General features: G+C 37.5%; 1 protein-coding gene across 4 annotated transcripts in view; it reads right to left on the bottom strand.

Moving 5' to 3' along the window:
• Positions 1-13,082, bottom strand: part of Eps15 (epidermal growth factor receptor pathway substrate 15) — a 118,901-nt gene that overhangs the window by 39,608 nt on the left and 66,211 nt on the right. For all 4 annotated transcript variants that reach the window (XM_069987240.1, XM_069987243.1, XM_069987241.1 and 1 more), the window contains one exon: positions 631-703. In XM_069987240.1, the coding sequence (XP_069843341.1) occupies positions 631-703 (73 nt within the window). The remainder of the gene's footprint in view (positions 1-630; positions 704-13,082) is intronic.

Genomic DNA, 13,082 nt, shown 5'->3' with positions numbered 1-13,082 from the left:
ATATAATACAGTACTTAATAAAATTGAATTAAATTTCTTTATTAGCATACATTGGTTGTACAAGGGAGGGTTTCAATATGACACTTCCATACATGTATACAGTGTCTTCCAATTGAATAAAACCTCTTTACACCAAAGTTTGAGATATTCTGGGTACTAAGCAATTCATAAAACGTTATTTTAAATTGTTCTGTATCATCTCCTACCATACCAGTATTAAGAGAAACAGTCTGAAAATACTAGGTCTCATAAAAATCTTTGACATGCATGAAAAAGCAATTTGGTTTTTCATGATAATGATCATATGATCTCAGTTATTTAATTTTAGTGGTATAATAATATGCACATTAAGTTATTCAAAGTTACCTTTAATGATATACTATACAGGTAAATATTAAAATAGCTTCAAAACTTAAAATCCACACTGTAAAATACTGCTTTCTCATTGCAGTATAATTTTTAAAGGCCAGAAATCAAAGCAAGAACATTCATTTTCCAAAAGATAAACATTATAGCATACAAACATTAGGTATTGCCTAGACCTAACACCATATCAATCAAGTAGTGAATATATTTAAAATAAATATTCCTAAGTCAGAAAAAGGATAGTATATTTTGTAGTACACTCACCTGAACCTCACTTGTCCTCTGCTTAATAGTATCTTCTTTTTCTTTAAGGTCCTGTTCCACATTATTCTTTTCCCTAGAAGACCAGCAAACAATGCAAGAATATTTGAGAACATCAGCTACAGCTGGTATCGTTATCCATCCTCCTAATCCTGAATCGCTTTTTAAATACATGGTAAAACATTCAATTTTTAAATGAAGGGCAGATTTTTCTACCCTCTTTCAATTATTTATGGAACAGAAATCAATATAAGCTCTGTTTATAAAAAAAATCGCTTCCTCACTAAAATGTGGTGAAAAGAGAATAGATTAAAAAAGGAAGAAGAGAAAAATAATCAATGAAATGGTCTGGTTTCACTGATCTCACTGTTGCTATGGAAATATCGTCCAATGAAAACTGCTGCTGAAGAGAAGGAGGAGTTGCATCAGCTCTATGAGCTTAACCCTTAAGAATCACTGCCAAATTAAATGAAAATGGCTAATAGAAACAGTGATCAATATTAAGGAAAAACATTTTCTAAACTGTTAATTTTCCTTCAAATCACCAATGTGTACTAATTTTGAAATGTAACCACATAGAGGAAATGGAAAAATTGTTAAAATACAAGTAATTTGCTCTATAAAATATCAATCTTCTCAAAAAAGCTATTTTGGGAACATCTATCAAACTCAATTGATCAAATATAGACAAGGCATATAATGTAAAAAAAAAAACTCACAATACCATTTATCTCATTAAATCGAACACACTACATTCTATTTTTACCATGAAACATCATCTAAATTCTTATATGTATTGATCATGCTATGAATGAATCTCAAATAACTTTGGATTCAGAACTGTAAAAGAAAGCTATTGCATTTGATATAACAAATTTAACAGTCCATGTTTACCAACATCAATTCTCCCCATCCCCCACAGCTCTTTTCCTTTTCTACAGAATAAAAGAAAAAGCCCACAGAATTCTTCCACAAAACACTTTCAGGGTAGTAGAGGTATGGAAAGGTAACAGATGGCAAAATGGAGAAAAGAGCATAGTCCTTCAGATTAGCATGGCAGTTCACTACTATATTTCAATTTCTATCCTAGATATAGCCTAATGTAAGCTTGGGCTCCATTTAGCTCTAGCATAAAGGAAAGTGAAAAATTATACCGGAAGAGATACTTAAGGAACAAACTGATGTTTCATTATATTTCTTACTTTTTTGAAGTTAGATTTTAAGTGCAGACAAAACCAACTGTTTGGATATATAGGCAAAATGATCTTAAGATTTGTATGGAAGAAAACACAAAAACAAAGCAATTTGTCTAATGTTACTTTACAACACCTGAGATGGCCAAGAGGCTCACTAACCGTTTGTCAGATGGATGGCAATGTGGGTCCCGATGTTGTGGAGATTTTAAACAGTTTCTTACCATGCGAATCATTGTTGCAGCCAGTTCTTCTCATCTCTCAAAGTACTTGTTATGCAAAGGCCATCTCCCCACCTCCAACCCTTATCCAATTAAGCAAAATAGAAAAACATAGGGGGAAAATCTGAAAATACCACACAAATTCTGCAAGCTCAATCTTGGAAGTGTTTCCTTTCCTCCTTATGTGAGCAGATGAGTGCTTTCAGTCCTGCTGCAGTATGTCAGAAATAAGTCACATGAAAGTCTAGTCCCCTCCCCCTACCCCAAATCCTCATGGGCACTCCTCATAAGGTCAGTACCACTTCAGCTTGGTTTGAGACAGATAATAACAAAAATAGAAAACATTACAAAGTATCATAGATCAGCACAGCACACACTGAGCTGTTCTTTTAACTCCTGTTACTGATAGTGCCTGCTCAAATTAAATGTGTATGTAGGGAAAATAGGACTGCTCTTAAGTGAGCTTACTTAAAAGTAGACAAGACAGAAGAATGGCAAAGCAAAGGGAGGATCACTAGGTGAAAAAAAGCAAACAGTTAACATAGTACTCTGAGCTATAATCAGCACAGTCCTTGCTTGAGTAAAATAAAGGAAACCTGAAGAGTACCAGTTTGTTTTTTTGTTTTTGTTTTTTGGTCGGTTGTGGGGCTTGAACTCTGGGCCTGGGTGCTATCCCTCAGCTCTTCAGCTCAAGGCTAGCACTCTACCACTTGAGCCACAGCACCACTTCTGGCTTCTTCTGCTTATGTGGTGCCGAGGAACTGAACCCAGGGCCTCATGCATGCAAGGCAAGCACTCTACCACTGAGCCACCTTCCCAGCCTTTTTTTTCCCCAGGCATTTATTGATTGATTGATTGATTTGTGTCGGTTGTAAGGCTTGAACTCGGCCTGGGTGCTGTCCCTGAGCTCTTCAGCTCAAGACTAGGACTCTATCACTTGACTCACAGTGCCACTTCCCAATGTCTGTTTATAATTTAAAGTGTATAGGGTGGAGAAATAGTGAGGACGTCTTCAAACATACCCTGAGGACCACTATCAACTAAATAAAATACTGGAATCTGAGGACACTTAATTCTTCATAGTATAGAAGCCAATTAAATTTAACTTTTAAATTTATTTAGTAAACTAATTTCTGGTCTTGTAATAATTCCTTTTACAAAGAAAACCAAGTATCATAACATATATTGCTAAACAGAAAAAAAAATGTTCAAGCTGGGTCACCAGTGAGTAATGCCTGTAACTCTAGTTACTTAGGAGGCTTAGATGTGGAAAATCAAAGTTCAAAGCCAGGCTGGGCAGAAAAATCTGAAAGACTCTATCCAATTAACCAATAAAATGTTGGACTGGAACTCTAGGCCTGGGCACTGACCCTGAGCTCTTCAGCTCAAGGTGAGCACTCTACCACTTCCAGTTTTCTGATGGTGAATTGGAGATGAGTCTCACGGACTTTCCTGCCCAGGCTGGCTTTGAACTGCCATACTCAGATCTCAGCCTCCTGAGATTATATGTGTGAGCCACTGGTGCCTGGCTTATCATTTTCTATAAAGTAAGTATGACTGAAACCTAGCCTGTGAATCAGACTGAAAAATCAAATGATTTCCTCATTGTTTTTGATTATAATGGCAGAGGCACCAAATTGTTATTTTGTTGTCTTGTAATGGCTCTTAAATTTTTTTTATTGTTATTATAAAGATGATATACAGTTACACAGGTTTGGTAAAGAGCACATTTCTTTTTGGACAATATCATCCCTTCCCTTGCTCTCTCCAAGTTTTTCCCTCCCATCCCCACCTACAAGTTGTATAGTTCCATTTTCAACATAGTGTTCAGTGAGTACCATTGTTAAACCTTTGTCTCTCCATTTCTGTGTTTCCCCTTACACCCTCAAACACAATGAATAGAACGAAAAGAAAACAAAAACAGCAACAAAAAAAAAACCTGTTTCCATTTCCTGGAGTTCATTTTGATAAATATTATTTTGTATGATCAGAGGCACACAGACATTGTGCCTTTCTGTTTCATTCCTAAAAGTATCCATCTACTTTTGGTCTGTGTGTGAATGCATATAGACCTATATAATTTATTATATCTTGGTGTCTGTAATGGCTCTTAACTTCTGTAACTATTCTCTCATTTACAAGTAAACATATATATATTTGGTCTGTCATGGGGCCTGAACTCTGGGCCTGGGCCCTGTCCCTAAGCTCTTCAGCTCAAGGCTAGCGCGAAAGCGTCACTTCTGGCTTTTTCTGCTTACGTGGTGCTAAGGAATCAAACCCAGGGCCTCAGGCATGCAAGGCAAGCACTCTACTACTGAGCCACCTTCCCAGCCCCAAATAAAAATATTTAAACATACATTTAGGTGCATTAAAAAAATGCTTGTTCTTATATCTTGTCCTTTTAGCTCTTGTTTTGAACAGCATATTTTTTTTCCAAAGTTGATGCATTCATAGTGTATATAAAGCATTCTTTTTTTTTTTTTTTTCCTTCAGTCATGGGGCTTGAAATCTGGGCCTGGGCACTGTCCCTGAGCTCTTCAGTTCAATGCTAGCGCTCTACCACTTGAGCCACAGCACCACTTCTGGCCTTTTCTATTTATATGGTGCTGAGGAATCAAACCCAGGGCCTCATGCATGCAAGGCAAGCACTCTACCACTGAGCTACATTCCCAGCATTCTATTTAATAGTAGTCAACTTAAAAACTTTTCAAGAGCCTGTCATAATAAAAAGTTATTTTTTTTCTAAAGGTAATATTAATAGTACCATATTTAGTTAACTTATTTTTTTTCTAAAGGTAATATATTCAAAGCACTTTACTTAGCTAACTTGAAAACTTTTTTTTTTTCTTATTTGGGTCCGGTCGTGGGGCCTGCACTCTGGGCCTGGGCACTGTCCCTCAGCTCTTCAGCTCAAGGCTAGCGCTCTACCACTTGAGCCACAACACCACTTCCGGCTTTTTTTTTTTGCTTATGTGGTGCTGAGGAATCGAACCCAGGGCCTCATGCATGCAAGGCAAGCACTCTACCACTGAGCCACCTTCCCAGCCCCTAACTTGAAAACTTTTAAAGAGTTTATAGTCATAATAAAAATTGGGATTTATATTCAGCTTCTCAAGGAATAATATGGATAGGACAGAAATACTATGGATATACAATCATTTTGCCCAAATTACCACTCATCTTGGATGTCATAACAGGAAAAACCATCTTAGTAATTCCCCAAAACGAAATGACTCTAATCATCATCTATTTTAGATGATCTCTCTGGCTTTATTCATTCCTATGATACTTGCACATCCTGAAGAATCCATAAGGGCCAAAGCTACATAGAGAAGCAGGAATGAAGTTTCCTGGTATTAAAAGGCCAATAGCTCTGATTCCACATAGCCTAATGCCTCAACCATCAAGGAAAGCAAGGCTGAAGCTAGACTTTCACAGGTCTATTGTTGATATAAATCTAATACAAAGTGATCAAAAGCTATTCACAAGATCAGGTTGCAGAATCTTGAGATCATGCAGTTCACTTCCACTTCCCAGGCTCTGTTTATGGGGACCAGGGAGTGAGCCATCTTTCTTAACTTTGATACAATTCTAATATTATCATAGAGATAAGTAAATCATCTTCAAAGTCCTTCCAAGATGCACTGTTTTATGACTTTTCCCCCCTGAATACAAGCAATCATTGTTTTCTAGCCAGAAAACAGTAAAAACTAGAAACCATTGGAAACTAGAAAACAAATAAAGCTGTATTTTTCCAAACTGAGAATTTATAAAAATTGTTCTGCAGCACATTTTCAAGTTTAAAAATGCTTTTAATTCTCATCATAAGTAAGGCATCTGGGTCTTAAGGAGAGTAAAAAAAAAAAAAAAAGAACAATAACCTGGAGACCTGGATTCTAGTCTCCCTCTGCTGTGAAAGTTATTCTCTTAATTAGGTTACTTAACCTTTCAGTGGCCAAGGCTTATTTTTCATATGTAAATGCTTCTATCTCTGAGGTCTGGAAGGCTAAAAATACAAGATGTCATGTAATGAAACAAAAGGCAATCTTTGAGCCTAAATGTTAATGTTACCTAGAGCACCTGATGAAGTAACTTTCAAAAATTTGTAAAAAGGACTTATGATTACAAAAATATAGAAAACACTAAGTTCAGAATACATAAGCATTAAAATCCCTCCCCCCCAAATATGATCTATTCAAAATAGTCTATTTTCTACTTTTAGAAACTCACTATATGGGTTCAAATCATGGGATTTGAAGAAAAATGGTCCAAAATTTAAATATTGGTTCCATTAGCACCACCCTTCCCTTGTAGGATCCAGTAATCTTTCTACAGAAGACTATTCTCTTCCTCCTTCATCTAATGTTTTCTGCCCATGTGTTTCTTTTTTTTTTTTTTGGGTCCGGTTGTGGGGCCCAAACTCTGGGCCTGGGCACTGTCCCTCAGCTCTTCAGCTCAAGGCTAGCACTCTACCACTTGAGCCACAGCGCCACTTCCGTCTTTTTTCTTTTTGCTTATGTAGTGTTAAGGAATCGAATTTAGGGCCTCAGGCATGCAAGGCCAAGTGCTCTACCACTGAGCCACCTTCCCAGCCCCTGCCCATGTGTTTCAAACAAAAGAGGCTACCTTTTTGTAGACTCTCAGGGCAAGAATTGACCAGGGATTGGCTCCTGACCCAAGTTTAACCAATTACAGTTTCCCAATTCACAAGTACAGTAATTAAGAATGTGCCTGTGACCAAAGAAAAAGGCATTTAGAATCTTTATCTAGGATCTCTTTATTTGAAGCTAATAAGAGCAATATTGCCAACATGGCATTTTCTTTCCTCTTCCTTCTCTCTCCTTAGTCCCTCTCCTCTCTCCAAGCCCTTCCCTTCCTCCTATTCCTTTTCTTCTTCTTCTTCTACTACTACCACTACATAATAATAATAATAATAATAATAATAATAATAATAATAATAATAATAATAATAAAAGCTAGCATTTATTAATGCTACATGGTTAGTATTAGGGTGATAAGCACCTAATGTGAATTATCTCATTCCTTTTATGAAAAATCACTCTTATGGAATGATGAAGAAAGGCAAATGGAAGTCTAGGAGCTATTAGCATTTGTCCCTGCTTAAAGAAAAATAAAGTTTTAATACAAAGAAGCTAAAAGGCAGGGACAGAGTGAGTTTTGATATGGCTTAGGCTCTGCTCCTGACACTTCTTGTAATAGTTAATTTTAGGCAACAGTACTCAGATATGTATACCAACAACAGTATAAATGTTAAGAAGGTAATTTTTAGGTGAGATTAACAATAGATTCTACTGAGTAAAGCACAATACCCTGCTTAATGTAGGTGGATCTCATCTAATCAGTTGAAGATTAGAAAATGTAGGAGAGAGATTGAAGTTCCCAAAGAGAGAATGAATACTATTTTGAGCTGCAATATCAACTACTTCATAGGTTTAGGTGGAACTTTGAAAGCAGGTAGTCAAATACTGTGTCATTAAACATAGATCTCCACCTCAGTCATTCAAGAATGATTTTCTTTTTTTAATTTTAGCTGGGCATGGTGGTATATGCCTGTAATCCTAGCACTTGGGAGACTGAGACATGAGTGAGTTCAAGTCCAGCTTGAGCTACAGAGCAGAACCTGTCTCAAAAAAAGGTTTTGTAAGGTATCCTTAGGATGTAACTTGATTTTTAAAAATAATATAACATTACTATCTATACAATGTTTCAGGTAAGGTCTCAGGCTGAACTGGATGATGATGTTCTTTGATTCCATTACTACTAGAAACCATAATATCTGAAGAGATGGTTGCTTTTATAGTATCAGATGTGGAGCTCATCTGATCTGTTTCTGGCTCTGTAAGATCCATGGCACTGGCACTAGAAGGTGTCAGTTATGACTGCCTCAGCCTGGGGTGTGTATTTAAGGAACCTACCTAGTTAATTTTCACATAAAGTGTATGAACCATCAGTAAAGTATCTGTGTAGTAGTCCCTTTATTTAATATGCCCTTATTGAAGTCTGACATTTTATTTCTGTGTTTTCCTGTATAAGCTTTCCCAGGTGAAATTCTATTTCCATGCCTAAGATGATTCTTTCCTTTAAGGCCTAGCTGAGGTCTCACTCTCTTTAATTTTAATGTATTTTTTTTTGTCAATTGTGGGGTTTGAACTCTGGGCCTGGGCACTGTCCCTGAGCTCTTCAGCTCAAGGAAAGTATTGTACCACTTGAGCCACAGTACCACTTCCTCACCCTCTCAGACAGGACAAATTTCTACTGATAAACATAACATTACTATGTATACAATGCTTCAGGTAAGGTCTCATGTTTTTTGCCCAGGCTGAACTGGATGATGATCTTCTTACTTAGACCTTCCATGTAGCAAGATTACAGGTGTAAACCACCACACCTGGTTTTTGTATTTGTTGAGATGAATTCTCCTTAATTTTCTGCCCAGGCTGGCCTCCAACTTTTGTCCTCTAGATTTCCATCTCATAAGCAGCTGGGATTAGTTTTTACATGCGCCATTCTGCTTGGCTCTGCATTATAATTATCTCTTAATGTCCTCTTCCCTAGTACTTTATACCAAGTGTATATACATTTGTGCTGAATTGAAAGTTTCTTAATGATCAGTATCTTATCTCATTATTTTATGTATCCCTAAAGTATAGCACTATGTTGAATCAGTAGATTGGTTTTCACATTGCACAGAAGTATATTGGATTCTGTTGTATATTTTCTCTTTCACTATTTACATCAGTTTTACATCTGACATAAAGTAGATACCTGCAGTTTATAAAGTTTTTTATTATTTAAATTTTATCTAGAATCTATTTATTAAATGTGCTAGCTATATTATTTAATCCTCTATGTAACTGAGATAGAAGTTTTATCATTCCTCTTTGAAGAGAAGAAAAATGAAGCTTTAAAAAGATGATATAACATATCTAAATGGAGTTTGTTTAGGCAAAATGAAGAGTTTTATGACTACATGTACTTGAGTGAACAAGGGTAGGTGGAAAATAGGTTAGGGCTCTTCATAGAAACAGAACCTATAGGATGTGGTATAGAGAATTATAGGTATAGAGAATTAATTCATCTACTCTGACCAATAGTTACTAAGCAGCTATCCAGTAAATCTCATACTCTAAGAGACAAATAGGTATTAAGAATGAAGAGGATGCAAACAATGAACAATAATTACTAACCTATGTTTAGAGTTTATCATGTTCTTAGACCTCTGGTAAGCATTTTACATGGCATTAGTTATATTTCTATTTTACAGATGGAGAAACTGAGGCATGGTTATGTAAATTTGATCAAATTATGTCAGATCATTAGCAATCTGACTATAAAGCCCATGGCTGTTAAATTCTACACTATACTGTCCCATTCTTATTTTTAGAAAAGACAGTCTTTGCCATCATATAAACTTCAGAATCTACTTGGGGAAAGAAATACAGCTCAATATTTTAAATGCTGTGAGAAAAATTAAATGCTTTCTAAATTGAGATAGATAAGAGGGTAAGCTTCTGGGAAATAAAGACTTGTCTCAACATTTCATTTGAAAAAATCAAGATAAAACTCTACTCAGGAATGTTCCAAGAATTCAACAGGATAATTTATGAAAATAGGTATGTTACAACTCTAGTAACTAGGTAAAAATTATCCTGTTTATTGGTCTAAGACCAGAACAATGAACGTGTCTGACAGGATGTGGCTTTTTCTTTCTGATTTCTTGCTAAAAGAACAGAGACAGGAAGGAAGTAAAAGCTAGCAGAAGACAAAATATTAACTCCTGCCTCAGCATACCACCAGGAGTACACTATTCTAAGTGATTGAAGCAATTTCTCAGTATGTGTCCTCTTTCCTTCTAGTAAGAACTGGTAAGTAAAATCGAAAACATTTTATCTCCAGAGTAAGGATTCTTACAAATAAGATCATGGAGAATTTTTTTGGGGGGGTTCTAGTCGTGGGGCCTGAACTCTGGGACTGGGGGCTGTCCTTCAGCTCTTCAGCTCAAGGCTAACGCTCTACCACTTGAGCCACAGCGCCACTTCTGGTTTTTTTCTTTTTTCTTATGTGGTACTGAGGAATCGAACCCAGGGCCTCAGGCATGCAAGGCAAATGCTCTACCACTGAGCCACCTTCCCAGCCCTCATGGAGAATTTTTAAGGGTCTAGGAACTCTTAAATAAATGTAAAATAGTATATACGTGGATACATGTGTTCACTATACTATTTCTAGAGAAAAGGGCTAATACCGTACAACAGATTTTACAGGGAAATCCCTAACATGAAGATAGGTCTATAATTCCATGATTTAGCAATTCCTCTTCTGGTACTATACACAAAAGATCTAGAAGGAGAGCCTCAAAGAGGTATTTGTTTTCATTATTTACAATAGCTAAAACATAAAAGCTAGCTACATTTCCCACCCCCCTCCCCTGCTGCCCCTTTGTCAGTCCTGGGGCTTGAACTCAGGTCAACATCTAGGCACTATCCCTGAGCTTCTTTTGCTCAAGGCTAGCAATCTACCACTTGAGCCACAGTGCTGCTTTTGGCTTTTTCCATTTATATGGTACTAAGGAAATTGAGCCCAGGGTTTCATGAATGCTAGGCAAGTACTCTAATACTACACAACATTCCCAACCTAACAAGCTAAATTTCCAATCAGCAAATATGTGGGCAAGCAAAATGTGATATATATGCACCATTTAATACCATTTAGTCTTAAAAATGAAGGGAATTCTGACTTATACTACAGATGAATCTAGGGGGCATTAAGCTAAATAAAATAAATCAATCATAAAAAGTCAGTGAATAATTCCTCTACTCAAAAATCATAAGACAGAAAGTAGAATGATAGTTGTCAAAGGGCAGCACAGGGTGAGGGGAGCAGGAAAGCCACTGTTTAATGAGTAAAGTTTCAGTTTTACAAGATGAAAGGAGCTGGGAATGGTGACAGTTACATAACATTACAATATACACAAAATGCTTAAGATGATAAATTTTGTATTACAAATTTTGGGCTGCAGGTCTTTGGACAGAAGTCCGCCTACAAACTGCTAGTGCTCTAATAAAGACTCCCAATTCAACCCACTCAAAATGTGGCTCCTCTGTATCTCCCTACTGAATTCACCTTATAACAGATGGAGATCCCAGTGCCAAGGAAGGCATCTGGGTTTCCTGAAGCCACTGGTGGACAGCCTCCACTAGCCAACTCCCATATGAGTGGTGTACCCCTGAAACGTTCCAGGGTCCCCTGTTCTGACAGCCAGCTTTGTGGACACTAGACAGGCCAAATCAATTTTTTTGGAGTCATTCAGAAATCTCCCAGAAGTAAGTCTCTGTTTTTCTGTCCTGTTTCATGTTCATGTTTTCTGTATTCTGGGGATCAATCTATAGGGAATTTGAAGAGGAAAGGAAAGCAGAGGTGCTGGAAACCCACCCTTCTTCACCCACGTTGATGAGGTAGGGGAGTTCTGTCTGGTTGCTGCATGGGAGCGACTCACTCATCGGCCTCTTGTACCATACAGGGTTCTGAAGTGCCTGTGGTGGAAAATCTGTGGCTCAAGACCTGCTCAGCGTGCTCTCATATAATAGAGGGTGCTGGATATGGTTGAGTGGGGGGAAGGGGAGGCCCCATTAAGGCCATGAAGCATGATTAGAAGTTTTCAGGTAAAGAAGGTAAAAGTTGGGGCTGGGAAGGTGGCTCAGTGGTAGAACACTTGCCTTGCATGCCTGAGGCCCTGGGTTCGATTCCTCAGCACCACATAAGAAAAAAGCCGGAAGTGGTGCTGTGGCTCAAGTGGTAGAGCGCTAGCCTTGAGCTGAAGAGCTGAGGGACAATGCCCAGGCCAGAGTTCAGGCCCCACAACCGGACCCCCCCCCCAAAAAAAAAAAAAACAACCAAAAAACAAAAAACAAAGTTTCCAGGCAACAAAGAACAGTGTAATCAGAGGCACCAAAGAATAAAAGTGCTGGCATGCTGAGGTAAGAGGTTATAAACCCATCCACCATACAGCTAGAAAAAAGGGATAAAGCTGAAAAGGTAGGTTAGAGCAAGGTTCTTAACAATTAGAAGGAGCAAACACAGTGTCTGCTCTCAGTGTACTTTAGAGTGCCATACGAAATGCTGTCCTGTGAAAGTGGCTGGGACAGAAAAATGGGCCAGGTTGCCAAAGGAACTCTATGAGGCAGAGCTTGTTATACTCTACTCAAAAGAGTACACTAGATAGAATAAACTAGATAGATGGAGAGCCACCAAAGGATCCTAATTGTTTTTGTCCAGTCCTGGGATTTGAACTCAGGGACTAGGTGCTGTCCGATTTGAACTCAGGGACTAGGTGCTGTCCCTGAGCCTCTTTGTGCTCAAGGCTAGCATTCTAACACTTAAGCCACAGGGCCACTTCTGGCTTTTTCTAAGTAGTTTATTGGAGATAAGGAGTCACATTGTCTTTTCTGGCTTGGAACGGTGATACTCAGATCTCAACCTCCTGAGTAGCTAGGATTACTGGCATGAGTCACCAGCGCCCAGCCTGAATTGTATTTTATGTAAGCTGGACCAAATAAAGGCAGGAAAGGCTCAAAGAAAGAACCAATCAAGAGGTTTAAATAGTGATCAAGATAAAAGGTAAAAGCTAAAACAGTAGAACAGAAAAAACAGAATTCAGTAATAATGAATTGTTTTTTCATCTATTATAGGCCAAGCACTAAAGCTATAATAATGTACAAGAAAATAATCCCTATTGCTGAGGACACAATTTAAAGGGAGATTCCTCTAAAAAATATTAATAGTCAGAGGGTAAAAAGGTAAAATAATCAGAGAAGACTTCCCCTCACAAAGAAAATGACACTGATGGTGAATTTCAATAATGAGATATAGATAATAATAAAGATAATAATAATAAAGAATACAGAGGAAATGGTGGCTCATATCTATAATTCTAGCTATTTAAAAGGCTAAGATCTGAGATTCTAGGTTTGAAGCCAGCCCAAGCAGAAAAATCCATGATACTCTTATCTCCAATAAACCAGAA

The sequence above is a fragment of the Dipodomys merriami genome, unplaced genomic scaffold (genome assembly GCF_024711535.1).
Source record: "Dipodomys merriami isolate MVZ:Mamm:240054 unplaced genomic scaffold, mDipMer1.0.p SCAF_34, whole genome shotgun sequence".
Taxonomy (NCBI): domain Eukaryota; kingdom Metazoa; phylum Chordata; class Mammalia; order Rodentia; family Heteromyidae; genus Dipodomys; species Dipodomys merriami.
This window is presented reverse-complemented; position numbering and strand designations above follow the sequence as displayed.